This window comes from Bactrocera neohumeralis, chromosome 3 (assembly GCF_024586455.1).
Source record: "Bactrocera neohumeralis isolate Rockhampton chromosome 3, APGP_CSIRO_Bneo_wtdbg2-racon-allhic-juicebox.fasta_v2, whole genome shotgun sequence".
In the NCBI taxonomy this organism is placed as follows: Eukaryota; Metazoa; Arthropoda; class Insecta; order Diptera; family Tephritidae; genus Bactrocera; species Bactrocera neohumeralis.
Genome location: NC_065920.1, coordinates 69,177,299 through 69,198,586, shown reverse-complemented (window position 1 = coordinate 69,198,586; position 21,288 = coordinate 69,177,299). Strand labels below are relative to the sequence as shown.

General features: G+C 31.8%; 1 protein-coding gene across 2 annotated transcripts in view; it reads right to left on the bottom strand.

Moving 5' to 3' along the window:
• Positions 1-21,288, bottom strand: part of LOC126753234 (chaoptin) — a 307,991-nt gene that overhangs the window by 250,240 nt on the left and 36,463 nt on the right. For both annotated transcript variants that reach the window (XM_050464489.1, XM_050464490.1), the window contains exon 2: positions 13,864-14,761. In XM_050464489.1, coding sequence (XP_050320446.1) covers positions 13,864-13,913 — 50 coding nt within the window. In that variant the 5' untranslated portion in view covers positions 13,914-14,761. The remainder of the gene's footprint in view (positions 1-13,863; positions 14,762-21,288) is intronic.

The window sequence follows — 21,288 nt, the reverse complement described above, 5'->3', positions numbered from 1 at the left end:
TGATGTACGTTTCACTGCTAGCATTTTACTCATAGCGAAAGTGGTATGGATCTTCGCTTTTACAAAAATTTTTCGAATTACTTTAAGTAGCTGAATCTACGGCATTGAAGTCTAGAAAACCATGTACTTCGTGTTTAAGAATATATATATATACTTTTCTTTTGCAACTATCCAATACTTATCATAGCAAAAGACCTGCAGCACAAAAAGTGCTTCCTTTCTTGGTAGTTTAAATATTTTTTTATTATATATTGTAACACCCATAAATTTGACTAACGAGTTATTATTTCTTCAATACGTTGCTCTCTACTTCAATACGTGCAGTTCACTGCAGAGTTAAAGAGGACTCCGCTGATGACATAAAAATGTTTTTGTTTAGTTTTATCTAATTTAAAACTCTACAAAAATACAAAAGAGAGGTGGATGGTAAAGTGGTATATGAATAGCCCCAAAAACGGATAAATAAAAAAAAAATAATGTAGGTACTCCTATTTAGTTTTTTTCATAAAAAATTAAAACATTACTTAAGGCTGAGAACACAGTATAGAATACAACACGAAACTGAAAAGCTATAGTATAAATGGAAATTTAAACAAATAAAGAAATGCCAAGTTTGGGGTATATTTTTGCAACTTGCAAGATTTGAAGCCAGGAAAGAACCTTCAGATACAAAAGGTCTTTTAGTTATTTGAAGTATTTTGCAAGTTTTCTCCTGATTTAATTCGCTCTAAGCTGAAATATGCACTTTTATAAGGAAAACGCGCTCTCTCAATATTATTAAGATAACTCACATATTGGCCGATATATTCTTTATAAAGTTCGGAAGTTTGAAACTCTTTAAAAAAGTCGCCACTTGTGTGTGAGCTTTGCAGTCATTTACGTTTTGACTTAAGTAAGAGTGCATCGAAAAAAAAAGTTCAAGGAAAAATTTGTATTTTCAAATAATTATTGAGAAAGTAAGAATAATAATTAATTCGTGCTGAAAATTTGGAAACTTCATCGCTATTATTTAATTATATTATTTAATTGCACATAAAAAGTTTATAAATTTAAATTTAAAATTTCAGGTACCTGGAGGAGTCGACAGGCTTAAAATTGTGTAACATAAAAGCGTCAGAAGAATGCCAAGTACCACATTTTTTTCAAAGCGGTAAAGTGATATCTGCTTTAGCTTGAGAGTTGATATTGCTGCTAAATTTTGTATTGAAATAACGTAAAACGATCTCTTTTAGAATAAATTGTTATTTTACATGTTCATAAGCACAAAGCATACAACGATAAATGAGTGCTGAATATTACTTTCTCAGTACTGTTATTCTTGTCCTGATTGAGCCAAATTTCGAAAATTATTTCCAATATATATTCGAACACGACAGAAATAACTTAATCACAGTTGCCAAGTATGCACGCTGTGTTTTTCGCAAATTGATATTGCCAAGACTATTTGTGATATTAAGCCTTCTTTCAAATTAGATCTGGATGGGCTGCCTGTACTTATAAAAAATTGTTCTGCCTTATGATACCCTGTCATGCTTCTCTTCAATAAGTCCATGTACTCTTTTTTTTTTAGACTAGAAATTGGCAATCATTAAATGTGGTAGAAAAGATGTAGTCTGCACTTACAGGCCTATTTCTAAACTAAATTTTCTGCTATTTTGGGAAATGTTGAGTGTTCTGTTAAAAATTAATTACTTTTTAATTAGAAAATTATTGTATTTAGGTTTCCACACCGTCTTCTTGCGGTAGATCAAGTTATATTTGCACAATAGACGATGTGTTGTTATTATCGATGGGGTGTCAACCAGTTCTTTCATTTAGGGTAATCTTTGACAATAGATTTTTTTTCATTAATCACATCAACTATATCGCTTCTAAATTGTTCTCTGTGCTTGTCTTTGTCCGTCGAAACGCGCCCAATTTTTCCGACCCCTATATGTACGTTAAAACTATTGTATACATCTTTTGTTCGCTCTATCGTGGAGTATACAGTATTCATTTGGTGACCATATTGCTATTGTCCATTAATAAGATTGAACGCGTTCAAAATTTTTTTCATAAATTTGCCCTCGGCTCCTTAAAGTTTGTTGACCCAATACCATCTTTTATTGCTTTTACATCTTAAATCACTGAAGATCGATGGTCCATTCTCCGGCTTTCATTTGATTTCGATTGAATTATTGGATGAACTGTCCTTATTTAGTAGAAAAAAATTAGTTGCAATACTCCTCAGCGTTGTGTCAGATCTATTTCCCCATTTGATTTTAAAAAGGAGAATACAAAATTTTAGGATTACGCTTCTCTCAAGCGTGCTAAGCGTGAGTTTAACTTGATTTCCGATTTCATTCTTGATTTTTTTCGCTCTAGGGATTCCTTCATTAACACCTTTAATTCGGGTTTTTAGTTGAAGTTATCTATTTCTTTCATTGTAGTTTTATTATTTTAGAATTCTAATTTAAATCTTAATTTTATACTAGTCTGTACGCATTAATGTTCATAGATTTAAATAAATAATTTGCTGGCTTGTAATTATTTAATTCTCTGTTGGATAAAATAAAACGAGCAGAGGTATTTAGTACTATATTTAGATTATGTATATATAAGGAAAGTCGAAAGATTTTTCAAGCTTTTAATAAAATGTTCATGCTTGAAATCAGTAGAAATAAATATCTATTTATCTTATTGAGAACCAACACACGCGATCAGAACACCGATACTGTAGACTAAGTGAAAAATTTAGAAGCGAATTCTTCGCTCGATTCATAAACCAAATACGTTATAAGACTTTCGTCGTGATATTTTTACTCTTAATACATGAAAAGTGAACAACTATAGAGTTTCTTGTAGCCGGTTTAATATAGCTGTCGCAAGAAGTATTTGGAAAATGATTTTTGAAAGCAAAGCGCTAGCTGGACCACAAATTCGAGTGAACTCTCTCGCTCTCTCTCTCTTTATATTTCAAAGTGCTTACTATGTAGCAGGTAGTGGCGACTATGAGGCTGGAAACTATTGCATAGCCGAAAGTAGCTATACAAATGTGCCACATTCATTGTATTAAATTTGCCTACACAAATAAAGGTATATTCAGCCTAACGCCGACTATTCAATTGTCATGCCAAAAATAACTGTGCATTGTGGTGGGCAACAATATGCAACAATGTAATCCAATTAAAGCCAAATAATTGTAGATTGGTCGAATTACGAAAATTAAAGGATAAAACAAATAAAGAGACGCATAACAATTGTTTCCAAGGGAGTTAGTGGTAATACAAATGGCAAGCGTACTACACAAATGGCACAACATACTCACACACCGACACACAAGTGGCATGCGGCATGAGTGTGGCTGTAGCACATATAAATTCTCCGGCAACTACATTAATGCATTAAAGTTTAACCGCAAAGAGAGGTGAGTTAGGTGGACTAGTGGTGGAATAGAGGTAGAAATTGTTTGGAAAGGAGGCGAAAAGTGCGGGCAGGTGAATACATGTAAGTGTGTGTGTATGAGTGAACACATGTAAGTAGACACCTATTAGTGGCACCATTGGCAACGGTGTTTTGTGGCAAAGTGCTGTCGAATTTATGGGTTAGCAAGGTTTTGCGTACGCTTAGTGTTGTTGCTAGCAGGCATTGTTGTTGTTTTTTGTATGCCGGCAGCGCGAAAGCGTAAAATGTGCATTTACATTACGCTTGTTTTGCCACTCGCATATAAAAATGTATGCGTGTGTGTGTATGTCACACAAGAGTTATTGCAATAGCTAGCATAATATTACAAATAATCTGGTCTAACGGCATATCAACATATATTATCGTACATATATATATTTATATACATATAAGCTTTCGAGCTTACATACATAAACAAAGGCGCGCAAAGCAAAGCTAAACGTTACGTTCATTCGCTTGTGGTTCAGTTGAGTGTGACTAGCGACACCCAACACAGATACGCAATAACAACAACAAAAATGAGAATAGAAATTTTGTGGTGCATGTGAACCGCATGTGGGCTCACTTATGCTTAATATGTGGTTTTGTTGTGTGTGCCGTCCTATACAAAGGTATGCTTTAGCCCCAACAACAATTTGCTTAAAATGCCACTATTTTTCAATATTATCAACCAAAATTTATGTGCGACAGGTAGACAAAAGGTGCAGTGGCGCAATATTTAAAGCACTTTAGAAGATAATAGATGTGTTTAACGGGATAATACGGCTACAGAAATTGGCATTTGCAAGAGCTTTTTAACATAGACATAAAGTTTTAAATGCATTTCTGTCGAAAATATGTTTTCAGAGTCGGTGAGGAAAATTTCCTGAAATGGCTACATCAATCGACTTGATATTTCCACATGAGCTTCTTAGATATATTTGTCAGGTGATAATCGACGGAATTTTGATATCATAATTATTTTGATTTTTTAAACTACTCAAAAGTGTATTTTTTTCACACAAAATATCTGTTTTTGAAAACCGCCATCAAAGTTTTGGCTATTTGGCTTGGAACATTAAAATTGAGACAGTTTGAGGCACTAAAATACTCCTCAACGCCAAGCACTTGCTTTCGGTTGTCTTTCTGGAGCTCGGCTGTAGGATCAGAGAATCCATTTTTTAAAGTACATATTTTAAATTCTATAAATGTAAAAAAAAAAAAAACATGCAGTTTTTCTGACTTTCAAGTGAATTTAACCTCTTAAGCCGAACAATTGTTATTTCGGTGAGTATTATAAAGAAACACAATTACAATTCACCACTACTTTTTGAAATTTTATTATCTTTTTTAGTATCTTTTAACAAACTAAAAAAAGTGATGAAAATGGTAAAGTGGCAACCCTACAACAAATTACTTTATTAGTTCAATACTTATAAAACAAAATATTGTGATTATATTAATTCAAAATTGCTGAAAAAAGTAAGGTGAAAACCATATTTCAATTAAATTTGAAAGTTGTTCAAAAAGTTTTCTAAAATAAATTAGTTTGAAAATTAGGAATATTTTTTTAAATTTAAATTTTTTTACCATGTACAAAGAACCCACATAGCAACTCAAAGACTTACACCACTTATATTTAACAATATGTTTAAGCTACAAATATTTCAAGTATGAAAATAAATGAAATAGATTTTCTTCCCAAAAGTATTCATTTTGAACATATCTGGCAACCTCTTTAGAACTATCTCAAAAAAAAAAAATATGACTAGTTCAAAACTTTATACATAAATGAAAAAGGAAAGAAATTTATATAAACAGTAAATGCTTATAATAATTACTAAAGCTGGCAACTCTGTCCAAATTTAATTTTTAACTTGCAATATCGAAATGTGGGTTTAAAATTAACAAACAAAAATTTTTAAGTTTTTTTACACTATACGATAAAACCTAGCTGGCAACTCTATGCAATATATAATTTATTGTAATATAATATATTTCAAAATAGTAGAAATAATAATAATATCCATAAGATACACAGGTTTAAAATCTGAGTAAATATAGAGTCGTTAACCTTAATAAAACAATAATGTTAAAACAATCTGGCAACCTAATAAACTTTTATCTATAAACTATTAAGAACTTGTTAAGATTTGAAAGATAAAATAAAATTTTATATAAACTGTAATTACCTTAAAAATTAAAAGCTCTATTCCAATTTTTTGAACCAACATTGTAAACTTTTAGTAATTGTTTTAACCACTTGTAATATATACATTTGGCAACTCTAAAAAAATAAAAGAAGTTATGGTTTATTATGAACATAATTGGAATTGACATAGTATTACTGTGTTTACTTGAAAATCTTGGGGATATTAATATGCTATTAAATATATCTGGCAACCTTTTTACAATATTTCATATTAATATAAATACATAAATTAAAATACAAATTTTACAACAAATTTGATGCTTAAAAAAATATTTTGCAAATTAACTATAATTGCTTTCTGACCGTTTGTTATATACGGGTGTGGCAACTCAAAAAAAAATTATGTAATTTATAATTGAATATGAATATTAATTAGATATACATATTGATGAATTTAATTGAAAAAAATGTAGCAGTGAATTATACACTGCGGTAACCTCTTAAGAATTTTATCAATAATGTATTTAAAATAATAAAATATGAGAAATTATTTCTACTACGGCTAGCCAAACAGTTAAAGTAATACAGAAGTAATATTGAACATGAACAGAGTTTAAATCAACAACTGAAAAAGCGTCCAGGGCAAGATTTTTTATTAAGGCTGGTTTTTTCACGACTGAAGCCTGGTCCATTATATTTGTATATATAAAAATAATAATTATTATAAAGAATTTTTTATTCAAATCAGTTTTCTAGTACACAATACTAAGAATAAAAAAAAATTCGAGAGACTGTAACATAGCGAAAACTCAAATTCTCCACTTTTCGAAGTTAGCCTATAATATCTGAATATTTCCCTTTAAATTTCGAAGTTGAGTTCACTAAAAACATCACTATTAACAATAGTAATTCAGTTAGCTATCAGAAATACATCTTGATTTTCCTCGCATATCAATGATCTGATACATTTGTCGGTCCAACTTAAGTGACAAGTGGCAACACACGCCCGCAGAATGGGGCTGATAGATCGAGAAGACTGCAGAAAATGTCTAGACCAAGGCACCAGCGAAACAATGGAGCATCTCTTGTGCACTTGTTCCGCTTTGGCCAGACTACGCAGTAAGTATTTGAGTTCGCCACGGTATGATATAATGGAACATGTATCGATAGTTGGAACACAGGGTCTATTAAAATTCGCGTCAAGTGCAGGCATTCTAAACGATGACTACTCCACTTGGACTTAGCAAATGAACTCCATCTGGTATCGCAAAAGGCTAAAACTGGTCCATGCGTGGCTTATTGGCCTATCAGATTAACTAAACCTAACCTAACTCATATGACAAGTGCTCCAAGCTTTCAAAGTTGGATATTTGAAAAAAAAAAACATCCAAGTTCTAGTATGGATCTTTTTTTTGACAAATCATCTCCACCAAAGTTGGCATCTATTATCTCATTAATTATTTATCCTAAGCTACGATACAATCACCGAAAAAATTGTTCTGAACACATACACAAAAAAATTAAAATCTTTTGAATACGTATTACTTGAAAAATTTTAATGTTTATGCTATTTTTGGCCACTAAAACTATTTATTTATAAATCTACATTGATTTATCTGTCCACTTTTTGCCGATATGCCGCTCAAAGCTATCCACAATCTAATTTACCGCCAATTGTTCACAGTTTAATAGCCTTTTTTGTCCACGGCTCCCGCTGCGTTGCTGTGTCTGCTCTTTTTAGCATAAAAACCATTTTGTTTGGTATTAAAATTGGCTTAATATCATTTGCACACATGTCGTGATTTTATTTATTTTAGTGTGATAATTTAATATTTGTCAGAAGAAAGAAAATTTAATATTTAAAATTTGGATAAAACGTTTGAATATTTAGTTTTGACCGAATTATTATATATTTTAGTAATAGTGAAAAAAATATTGTGATAATTTTTGTAAACAAATATTGGGCTTAAAAAAAAATTATTTTTCTAACGCTTTAAGACGTCTGAGATATTTATTTTCAATTATAATTTAAAGAATTAATATTTTTGTAAAAAAATTTTGAAATAGTACTTTTAGGCGCAAAAGAAATATTACTTTTTTTGAGGAAATATTATTGGTCTCCTATGGAAAAATCTGTGTTTTAAATTTTTTATAAATTTCATTTAAGGAACTGTTCCATAAATGCTTTAAAAAACTGTATAGAACACATTCGAAGACAATAGCGAATTGAGAAAGCAACATAAAATTAACCAAACTCGAACAAAAGTTGCTGTGGCCACGTGTACAACTGCCTAATTTCACTTAATTTCATTTAGTAATCCCATTGTTGACATAACAAATAGTAACAACAACGACAACCACAAAAGGGTGGCTTAAACAAAATGCAAGTGATGGCAAAAAGAACAAAACGGCGAGAAGAACACAAAACTACAAAAACTACAAACTTACAAACATTTGGACACTGTCAACAATCAAAATAATGAGTATAATAACAAGGAAGAAGACATTGGCCAAGCGCCGGGGCCTGCACAAGACTACAAGGAAACTTTTAAAGCCAGTAGAGCGGAGGCGCTATAAATGGGCGGTTAGCGAAAGCGGTGGCGAAGACGTGCCCGCAATGCCAATTTGCCTGACAACAATTAGAGGGATGTGAGAGCCCCAAGCCACTAGGCAGGGCGCTGTGGAGTAGAGGCGGAGCAGTTGGCAGCAAACTAAAGTCCACTACAGTGACAGATAATTTAATTCAATTTCCGCTCTTTAAATGTCGCAACGCCAGCTTTACATTGTGAGTTCATTCACCAAAGCATAGCGCCTGTAGCCTTAGTAGGACTGCAAATGGCTAACTACAGAAGACAACGAAAGGATAAACGAGCGAAAACTTTTCTTAGACTTTGCAGCTCGCATTATTATTTTCGAGGAAAACGTTATTGTGTTGTTGTTGTTTCAAAGAGTATGCATTCTGTTTGTTAAGCCTTAAACGCACATTATCATATACATTTATATGTATGTATGATTGTATATTTTAATGTATTTCTTAAAGTTATATAGAAGCCCTCGAAAAATTTTTAAGATTTTGTGACATGCATAAATTTGTGATTGTTTTGTTAACCAATCTCGCTTTTTTGATAGCAATTCTGAAAGGACATAAAAATCAAAATTGAAGTATTTCGAAAACATTTGGTTTCGGGATTTCGGGATTGCTTTTTGCAAATTTCGAAATACAGATTTTTATCTCAATTTTTAAATAATTGAGAAATACGCAATTTACGACAAATTTGAATATTTGGCAATAACTTTCAATTCGGGATTTAAGTTTGCCAATTTCGGGATCTCGATTTTATTTTACAATTCCGCACAACAATTCTAAAGAGAGATTTATTATAAAAAAAACAAAAAAATTGCTGTTCGGAATTTTGGGATATTTTACGAGATCCCGATTTTGGTTTCGATTCTGGCGCACAGTCTTACATTTTTAGTACTTATTCAATTTTTTCTTGATTTTTTTTATCTTTGATTTTTTTGAAAATTTTGTGATTAAAATTTTGAAACTTCGAGATACCGAATTTTGGTTATTTTTGAGAATATTCATAATTAGGTACATGAAAATAAGTCAGAATACAAATAATTTTCATTCTATGATCAATAAGTTGAGTTTGGGATTTCAATTCACTATTGCAGAATACGATTGTAAATAATATATGTATGACTGAGAGGAATATTAATAATTTACTTATGTAGCATAAGCAATTTTAGAAACAATAATCATTATTGAATTTCGGGATTTGATATTTCATACTTTCGGGATTCCAACTTACAGGCAGTTTTCTATGTATTGACTCCTATAACACTATTTCAGTATTTAAATCAGAAAAATCATAAATTTTGCAATTCATGTCCAGTTGGCTGAGTTCGGGATTTCTGTACAGTATTATCGAAATCCCGATTATATACTTATATGACACTCAGAATGATATTATTAATGGAGGTATGTAGCATAAACAATTATTGAGGATATCTTCATTGTTGAATTTCGGGATTGATACTTTCGGGATCCCGATAATCAATTACCATTTCAAGAAGTTTTACCGTCGGGAAAACGAGAGAGCAGATTATAATACTATATATGTATCATGCCCATTTCTCAAGATCACAAAAACACCGAGAAACGTATCTAATGGTAAAAACGATGAGCGGTTTTAGAATATCTAAGCACTTAAAGAAGTGATATAAGGAAAGAACACATATAGATTATGGAGATCAGAAACAAGAAATAGATAGAATTAAAACAAAACTTGGCTAATGCTACTTACTCTTCACTGCCGAGTTCGGCGGTCTTCGTAAAAACCACCTCATGCTCAAACCAATGTTTCTAAGCTCGAGTAAGAGTACGAAAAACTTTTAAGCTTCGAATTAATACCATGCCACAGTAAAGTGAAAAAAATATGCAAAACAGCTTAAAAAGTGACTGCGCCTGAAAGTATGTGACGTGGAAAAAATCTGTTACGCAAACAAACTGTCTGAAGAAAAAAAATTGTAATGCTACAACGAAAATTTTTGATTATTTTTAATATAATTTAAAGTCACAGACACAAATCAATTTACATACACACACACAAATGCAGAAAATGGCAGCGTGCGCCTGTGTGTATGCTAGCGCGTGACAGGCTTCGTCATTTTTTACGGTTCCACGCGCCTGCTACAGACATGCAACAGACGACTTGTTATTACTTTTTCATATGCGCCTCTACCCGACGGACACGCCTTCTAGACAAATGTTGGCACAATTTTTTATTTTCATTTGTCTCGCACTTCCCCTGCTTCGCACAGCAACGTTTATTGTTGCTGCTGCCGAAATCGATTTGGCAATATTTTGTTGTGAAAACTTTCACCGCTTAAGGGTAAAAGTTTTATTGGCATACTTTTTGGCGCATTGCCTGCTAAGTGAATTTCAATAAATCACGCACATCGATTTAGTTAAACGACCAGTCGGCGAACAAAACAAGCTTCGCAAACTATTTACCGCAACAAAATCGCTTTAGCTCAAGAAAAAACAACTACAAAACGGTAGAAGTGGTTGAAGACTGTGCACTGCACATAGCGCGCCCGGAATGTTGCGAACCCTGCAACGCTTATTAATGATTTGTAAATTCCACTTGTGATATATTGTGCCCGCACTCAACGCAAACAATGCATATTTTAAGGCGCACCAAAAGTATGGGTGTTTGTGTGTGGTACGTTGCATGTTATAACGTTATTTTCTTACCGTTATTACCGCAACGAAAAATGTGCCGTTACCCAAACTACTTGTGCGAACATGCGACGAATGCAATTGTAACTGCGTCGTGGCAATTAGAAGTTGACACGCGCTTTTACGCCTAAATGTAGGTTACGAAAAACGAAATTATAACTATTTTGACATACATACGTATTTTTCTGCAATCATTGCACTGGTGAAAAGTGTAAGTGAAAATAAAAATTCCTCTCTGGGTAAAAAATTTTGATTACCATAATTTGACTGCCTAACTACAGGCGCAGCAGAAACGTTTTTTGTTGGATTGCAGCGTAGTTAGCCTTGTTTTCATTGTTTGGCATAAGCAGCACGCTATTAAACTCACTAGAACTTCGAAATTATTGGCATTTATGTCAAATTGATTTGTGCTGGTATTTAGTGCATGCTTTTGGGCAAAGAGAATTTGCAATAACAGTATGTGTTGCCTACTTTTAAGCCTCAAGATATTTAATGTGTTATTAAAAATTTAAAATTTGTATCACAACAAAAAAATTTACGGCACAAGCTACGAATGTGGAAGTAAGAGAATTATTGAAATAATGATTACATTACCTCATTAATGTAAGCTTTGAATATCTGAAATTTCATGACAGGGGCAATGAGTAACTAAACTGACCTTAACCCATAACCGCCGACAGTCCACAAACGAGAGCACAACTTCAAATAGCAATACCTGTATCTTAGATAACGACAATAGAGGCAATTGGAATTTAAGTGATGAAGAACCATTTGCATGCTTTGCTAAAATATAAAAGAGTCGATATTAAGGTGATTTTGCGAACCAGATTAGAGACGGGTAGCATCTAGGTAAAGCATGAAATATTACACTGTTTGGTTCCAGAACGACTAGTCAGCTTTTTAAATATAATAACAATTGGGTCGCCACGGATTTGTTTGAGAAAATTATTGTGATTGTTCAAATTAGCGTCATGTACGCCAATCGAAATAAAATACTTAATTTTTCCCTAAACAGCGAAGATATAAAAGAATTTTTAGACTTTTTGTTCTTATCGGTTATCACCAACTTTCAACAGAGTGGGCTTATTAAAGTATATATGACGATCTTCGTGTTCCAATAGCTCTTCTTTTATTTCTTAGAACCTTTTTCGACTTATTGCATGAAAAATGTTTTTAGAAATAAAAAAAAATGCATTTCGTTGATAACAGTTCAGCCACTTCTTCAACTGACGGTTTGTTTAAGGTAAGACCTATATTTAATATCATTCAAAAAAAAGCTAACCAATAGCGAGTTGTTCAAGAAATTCTTTCAGTGAATGAGCCCATGATCAAGTACCTTGACCGACATCCAGTAAAACAGTTTATAATGAAAAAACCAGTTAGATTTGTAACTCGGAATTGGCCAGCAACAAGCGTCGATGAACACTGTTATATTCTTGATGTATGGTGTGGTAAGCCAACCAACCAAAGGACTGCTAGACGAACGAGTAGTCAAGTTCTTACTAGCAAAATTGCTGTACTAACGCAACCTAGTAAACATTTTGATAATTTTTTTAATCTGAACTACTGGTTCAATACTAAATAATAATAAGTATATAATAAGTGGTGTCGACTTATTTAGAAGAAAGCAATGAGGACGACAATTTCTAAATATATTGGGATTACAATGGTACGTCTGAAGGACAATAATGTGAACAAATTTTGATTATACAGAGCCCTTAAGAAAATTACGAGAATTGTGTAATATTCGAAAAAAAAAATTAATTTCGATGTACATATATAGACTGTTTATAGATCATAACCAAGGTATAGGTGGAGTCAACTAATACTAAATCCAATTTTGGGAGCTTATTAGAGGATAAAAGTATTTTTTGCGAATTTTTGCGGACTGATTGGATCTGATCTGGTAGTCATCGAGGGTAAGACGAAACATCTCCTGTCATCAAGCAAACAGCCGTTGCACTTGCGACTTAGCTCCCACGTCACTGTTGATAGTCATAACCTCACAGTCGTAGATATTTTGGAAACAGTATTAACACTAACAACAATGTCAGCCTCGAGTTACGAGTTTTTGAGAAAATAAATCTGCAGTCGATGGATGGGTGGAACGATGGGTGAGAACGATGTCGTCCGAATGGATAAAAACATTCCAGCTCTGAGAGTACTCGACGCATTACCCGCCAGAGTGTTTTTAGTTTTTCGAAGACGTTAGATCATGAACTGGTATTACTTAAATTAAAGAAACGCTTATACTCGATCTGATATAAGAACTTAGAGTCAGTTCAAAATTAAATTTAAAGTTTTACTCTAACTCTAATTTTAACTCAAAGTTAAGTTCAAATTAAAATCTTAGTCAAAAAACCATTTTCAAAGCACGAAATTAAGCTCAAAGGTAGTTGAAACATAAAATTCAACCTCAAATACATACAAACAGAAACTTCAATGTAAATCGAAAGTAAAGGTAAAAAAATTTACTTTCACTCCTCAAACTTCAATTTAAACTCAAAATACGAATTTTGCTCAAGAATAAACTCGCTCATACTCATTTCAGAGTTTAATTAAATTTAAGTTAAACTCAAAAATAATTTCACTTCTAAGCTCAATTTACAACTTCATTCAAGCCGAGCAACATAATAAAGGACAACTTAATTATTGAACACATTCAAAACCGCATTCAAACACAAGTTAATATTAAGAGCAGTACTCAAAATCATACATAAAGGTAGAGTTGAACTGAAACCATAACTTTAATGAAATTTCAATTTAAAATCAGCAAATCCGAAATTCAAACTAAAAAATGCTTTCTCATTAAAAATAAAACTCTATTTTCAGACAAAGTCACATTGAGCGTTTACTTCATTTAGTTGATTAACTCAAGTAAATTTGGTTTAGTTAGATAGTGTAAAATTTTAGACGATTTTCGAAGTGTACTTTACTATACGTAAATATGTATATGTGGATTAACTGCTATGAACGCTGCCCCATAAGTTTACTATATCTTAGAATTAAGAAAATGTTTAGTTACAGTTAAGGTACTCACATTAAATGATTAGCCACCAAACACGCCTCCATAACGTTGCAAATACGCATGTGTGATGCTGAAGCGAGTTCCGAATGTCCACATTGATATTTGCACTATTTTTTCCCAAACACTATTCATGCACTAGATAGAATTTTTATTATTTTCCACTTAAATTAAACAATTTGTGAACACTGCAGCCTAACAATTTCACCCAAAATGCATCACAAATATGTTTTGCTTGATTTATTTCGTTATGACTTATGTGCTTGCCACTTTGCATGAAATTTATCTAACTCACTTCAATTACGAGCTTCATGGAACATATTTTCCTACAACACTTATTAGCCGCTGCTCAATTGTTTGCACTCGTGTCTATTTTTCGCCGTAATTATGTCTCAATATATGGGCAAGTCCACTCAATCTAAATTTATGCACGCATTTCGTATTTTTAGCATCGCCATTTCGCCGAATATTCGCTTTCAATTGAAATTCCTTGTTTATTGGCACTTGTGCGTGCCTGTGGGTGGATAAATGACGCTGCTTATGCAGCCACGGCAGTAAAAGTAGACCGATAAATTTTTATCAAAGCGAGCAGCGTAAAAATATTGCCGATTGAATTTACGGCCGCCACAAAATATAACGGCTTTGCATTTGAAATTCGTAGCAACGACAATTTGGCATTTTATTGGCTTTTTCACCTTTGATAGCTGTTCGAGTTGTTGGTGCTTGTGACTGTCGTTTCTTGTTCGTTCTGCACCAATGCTTATTGTTTTCCAGACATAATATTTATGAGTTACTTTTATGTGCGCTCGACTTTGCGATAGCCCGCAAAACATATGAGTACAAATATGCACGTGTGAGTGCACGTGCAGACCGTTAGAGGTATTTTGAGTTGTGTCTCTATATTTTCGTGTTCCTGCAAAGAAAGAGAGAGAAGTGTGTTATTGATTGCATATATTTGGGCGGTATGCAGTTGCAAAATTTGTTTAGTCTAATATCCATATTTTTTTGTTAATAAATTCTATATATTGTGGTTTTTATAAAAAAAAAATATTATTATATCAATCATCTCACTAACTCATCAAACACTAACTATAAGTCTGACTTCAACTCTAACTGTAACTGTAACTCTGGCTCTAACTCTAACTCTAACTCTAACTCTAACTCTAACTCTAACTCTAACTCTAACTCTAACTCTAACTCTAACTCTAACTCTAACTCTAACTCTAACTCTAACTTTAACTCTAACTCTAACTCTATCTCTAATTCTAACTCTAACTCCAACTCTAACTCTAACCCTAATTCTAACTCTAATTCAAACTACAATTCTTATTCTAACTTTATTTCTAATTCTATCTATAGTTCCAACTTTAACTCTAACTCCAACTCTAAATTTAACTCTAACCCTAACTAAATTTAAATTTAACTCTTATTATAATTCTAACTTTAACTCTAACTCTAACTCTAATACTAACTTTAACACTAACTCTAACTATAACTCTAACTATAACTCTAACTCTAACTCTAACCCAAACTCTAACTCTAATTCTAACTAAACTCTTATTCTAGCTTTATTTCTAACTCTATCTTTAGCTCTGACTTTAACTCTAACTCTAACTCTAGTTCTAACTCTAACTCCAACTCTAACTCTAACCCTAACTAAATCTAAAGTTAGCTCCAACTCTGATTCTAATTCTAACTCTAACTCTATCTCTAACTCTTACTCCAACTACAATTCTAAATCTAACTTTATTTGTAAATCTATAGCTCTAACTTAAATTATAGTACAAATCGAGAACACTAAAATTTTATCTCAAGCTCAAAGGATTATCACTGCAAGATAAAACAAGACTCAATGTTAACAAAAGACCAAAAGTCATTCTAAAGTTTAAGCTTAAACTTCTGACTGAGACCCATAATTAATTGATTATTACTCTTATTCAAAAAAAAAAATTAAGTTTGGTGGCAGCTCATTTTTATAATACTTTGTAATACATGTTGGCAAATGTGTTGTTTTGCTTACCGTCCAAATAAATTCTTTAAGTATTGGATTTTTTTATTTCAATACAGGTGGCAACATATTTGCATCTAATAATAATTTTTTTTTCTTATTTTTAAATGAAAGTTGAGAACAATTCATTGAAAAGGTGGCAACTCCTTTTTATAATACATTAAACCATTTGAATTTTTTTAATTTCAACCAGTTGGCAACCTTTGTGAATGTTATGATATTTTTCCCTTTTATAATTTTGTGATTATTATTATTTTTAAAAGTTGAGAATAACTTTTGTTATTAAATATAAAATTTTCATTAAAAAGGTGGCAACTTCATTTTAATTTGGACTCGACTTAAAAGCATTTAATGTTTTTTTTTTATTGTTATAATGCATACAATATTGGAAACTCTTATTTTCAAACTAAAAAAAAAATAAGTTAGGTGGCAACTTCTTCTCATAATACTTTGTAAAATATATGTTGGTAAATAACTTCCTACAGTTTTATTTTTATTTCAGTACAGGTGGCAACCTTTTTGTATGTAATATAATAATATTTTTTCGTTTTTATTATTTTGAAATGAAACTTGACAACCACTTTTGTTATAAAATATAAAATTTTTATTAAAAAGGTGGCAACATCATTTTAATCTGGACTCGATTAATTAGTATTTAGAGTTTATTACATATATATATTGTTATAATGCAGGCAATATTGAAAACTTTTATTTTCAAACTAAAAAAATTAATTTAGGTGGCAACTTCTTATAACACAATTTTTTCATACAATTTTACAAAATATATAAGAATGTCTATTTGGATAGAAATATTCAAAGTTTCTTATTAGGCAACAGTTACAAATTTTTTTTAAAATGTTCTATTGGATAGTTATAGAAAAAAACTAAAAAAAAATTAGATAGGTGGCAACTCCTTATAATAAAACTTTGTAATAAAAATTTAATAAATAACTTAAAATGTTTAATTGGATTGAAATAATAATTAGAATTTTTCTTTTCCAGTTCAATACAGGTGGCAACCCTTGTAAAAGTTATAATCGTACAATACTACTGTTTATTGTTATATACCGTTATAACAAATATTCATCTCAAATGATTATGCTTTATTTACCTTAAACCAATTTGGCAGATGAAAGAATCCACAAAAAACAATGATTTTAGAATTACAACAAACACTAAAGAGGCCACATAATATTAATATCCTTAACAAACGCCAATAGCAAATAGCCTATTTATTTAACTTAATAGCGTACCTATGAGTGGGTAACTACATTCAAAATTGGTGGCAAGTGCGTTTGACACTACAGATAAAGGGCATATGGCGTGTGCCAACAACAAACGAATAAATAGCAAATCTAAGCAAAAAAGCGGATTCTGTAAAATTGTTTTTGCGCCTAAGCTGAAAATTTTAAAATTTAATTAAACGCTTATTTATGCAGTGTCAACAAGCAAACGCCGACACAAGCACACAAACATTCATATGCATAAGAGCACACTGAAAAAAAATGTTCAAAAGTTGTTGGCAAAATCCGCCTTTTAATTAACGCAACTCAGCTAATAATGAGATTGTCAAACAAAGCTGAGTGCGGCGAGCAAACTAATAAAAAACAATAGTGTTACATTAATTTAACCAAGAAAAAAATGGACAGGTGGCAACTACAAATGCACAAGAAGTTTTTAAAAACAAACATATATATTTATGTGTATCAATATAGTATATACATATGTTTTTGTGTGTGTTATAAAACTATTAAATTGTTTGTAATTCATATTAATTGCTAACGATAAATAAGCTAGGCAATGCGCCTGTCAGTATGCTAGCGATAATCAGGAATGTAAATGAGATTTTGGCGAAAATAAAAACAAAACAAAAACACAAAAACAAGCGTGAAATTTGTAATTAAATGTGGCGCGTGTGTGAGTACATACATATGTGTTTGTATCATGGCATTAAAGTTTAAATTATGCGCTACAAATCTTTGTTTACACATTTATTATTTACAACAACACGAAAAAAGCAAAAAGCATTGTTATTAGCCACATGCACAGGTTGAAAGGTCTCTATGTGTGTAAAAATAAATAGGCTTATGCGTAATATATTTTTATACCCTGAACAGGGTATATTAAATTTGTTCTGAAGCATACGTCGGACACTATAAAATACGTATATTTATAAATATTAGGTAGTCGAAAAAGACTTTTCGTATTTCCATTCAAACTTCAGCTTATTTCTTTTTTTTATGTTCATAATGAAATTTAATGAACCAAATATATATACACCATTTTGGTCGACCACTTTTTGCCATTTGTCCACTAGAGACATTACTCCATCAGTGTAAAATTTTTCTGGTTTTTCGGCGAAAAACGGTGAAAAGTAATTTGCACAGGCTTCTCTTGAAGTCAACTTTACTCCATTAAGGGTTTTCTGCATTGACCGAAACAAATGGGAGTCCGTGGTTAGGGCTATACGGTGGATGCATCAAAACTTTCCAGGCAAGCTCTCTCAGTTTTTGCCGAGTCATTAAGATGTGTGTGGTCTAGCGGTGTCATGCTGGAAGACGAAGCCCTTTCTGTTGATCAGTTCTGGCCGCTTTTTTTCGATTGCTTGTTGACAGTAAAATGTAAAACCAATCTTTCTAGTGAAACAGCTCATAGTGGATGATTCCTTTCCAATCCTTCCATAAGCTCAGCATAACCTTTCGAAGCATCAATCCTGGCTTTACGAGCATTTTATTGTCGTATTTGATCCACTTTTCGACTTCCGTTACCATTCACTTCAGAAATGGTTGGATTTCGTTTAGTTTCAGCAGGAATCGCGGACGCTAATTCGGTTCATGACGATTCTGGTAAATTTTTTTCATAATTTTATCGACTTTTTCAACAAAAGGTCGACCAGAGCGAGGTGCATCTTTCACTTCGAAATTTCCAGAACGAAACCATTCTTGTGCTATACGCATCGTCTCCGTAAACTTTACAAGTTGCATTGGTGGCTTGCATGGCATTCTTCCCTTTTTTATACAAAAACTTCAAAATATAGCGAATTTATTTATTATTTTCATTAATTTTTGCTTTAACTTTTTTTTACTTCACCGAATTTAATAGCTGAACGGTCAAAATCAAGTTATTGTACGGAAAAATTTTTATTTGAAAGTATATCTACACCAAATTATGCATGGTTCATTTTTAAAAATAGCACTACATTCTCCGAAGAAATTGTTTATATCGGACCACTATAGCATACAGCGGTCATACAAACTGAACCATCAAAATTATGTCCTTGTATGAAAAACTGTTTTGTTTGCCAAGATATCTGAACCAAATTTGGCGTGGCTTATAGTCCAATATAACGGTACATTCTGCGAATATATTGTTTAGATCGGACTACTATATCATATAGCTGTCATGGGAACTCATCAATCAAAGTCAAGTTCAATTAAGGTAAATTTTTATACATCATAAGATATCTTTATGCAAAGCAACTCTAAAATATCTGAAGAAAGTTTTCAGATCGACTCACTCTAACATATAGTTGGCATACAAACTGATCGTTCAACATGAAGATCTTGTATGGAAAACTTTTTTATTTGTGGGTGGTATTGTAGCTTCGGTGCAAAGGTACCAAACGTTTCATTTAGTTTTGTTGTTGTTGTTGTTTAATTTATTTTTTCCCTTCCGCCAAACTTTCCGTTGATCATCCGTTGCGCTGCTATAATTTGTTATTAATATTAATTGCAGCGCTATGGTCATTAGTTATGTATATATGTATGTGTATATATATATCTGTGTGTATATATACGTGTTGCAATTGCAGAAACATTAAATATGTTGCAAATGCGTATAAATTATGCAATTAATGGCCGATAATATTAATTAGATGCGCTTCAAATGCAACATGGCATATAATTTAGATAAAAATTTAGTAAATTAATAGATGTATGTGCCTCTATGTGTGTGTGGAATTAAAGAATGAAGTTTATATGGCATTAAAAATTAATATAAATGGCATTAGAAATAATTATATGCGAATGTTCGAAAATATGGTACATACACAAATATATGTAAATACATTTACAAGCACACATTTATGAAACTAATCGATCACATAGCCATTAAACACAAACAGTCATGAAAAGGTCGCGGAGACACTCATACAAAAATAGGAGTAAATTATGTGTTTACATGTGTATGTTCTTCCATTGTATACACATTAACACGTTCAGGACGGTGGGTCGCGCATACAAAAATAGGCATAAATTATGTGTTTACATGTGTATGTTCTTCCATTATATACACATTAATGTAGAGAAATATTAACATCTATACACATACATATATTAGGATGGATCAAATATTCAATATTTTTCACTTTATACCTTGAAAAATTAGTAGAAAATATTCTCTCCAACTATGAGCCTTTAATATTAATAAGAAGGAAAGATGGATGTTAGTAAAGGTATTTTTTCTTAGCGAGTTATAAGACTCAGTAAAAAACAAAAATATGGCTTAAAATAATGAATCTTTAACATTGGATAACTTTTTATCGGTGAATTTTGGGAAAAAATGTTTGAACAGCATTTTTGAAAGAATTCAATTTTATACAAATACTAGTGGATCTGGCCATGCGTTGCTGTGGTATACATTTTATACTATTCATATTCATATAACAAGCTATTCAAGGAAGGAATCTTGGTTAAAATCTTGGTCTTAACTGACAAATGGCTGCTAAACTAACAATGAGGAAATGACCCTAAAGATGTGGCATTTTACTGAAAATGATAATTACAGTTACATAATCCACAAAAATACAGCGAGTTATGGCAGGAATATTGTATGCAATTTGACTTCAATTGCTAATTCAAGAGTTCGAGTTATAGAAGTTTGAGTTATGGAAGTTCAACTATATTATATTTTTTTGGGGATTGTGAATACATGCGTATGTTTAGAAATATATACAGTAAAATATTCCATAAACAGACACTGATGAACCAGCCTTTCTGTCCGCTTAATAGAGCGTCCATTTAATCGACAATATCTTTTTTGCAAATTAGAAATACTGGAATATGCATGTTTATTTCCAATAAAAAGGAAACAAAACAGGTTTCTCAAGTACTACTCAACCGATATTCATGAAACTTTAGACCTGTGTGTTCGAGATACAATTCTTAAAGCCTCGGATGAGGGATTTTTTTCGATTACTATTAAATAAAACTCCAATTTTCAGTTTTTTTTCGTTCGTCCAAGTTCTATGTTATGGTTTTAACTAAACACTAACCCTTTAGATGATGCTTTAAGGAGTTATCCTGCCAATGGCCGATTTTAAAATATTTTTTACAAAAATTTTAGAATTTAATAGTGTATGGTTTTATCAATAAAAAATTCTAATAAAATATTTAATGTTTTGTATGAGAAAAAAGTTGTTGAAAAAATACTAT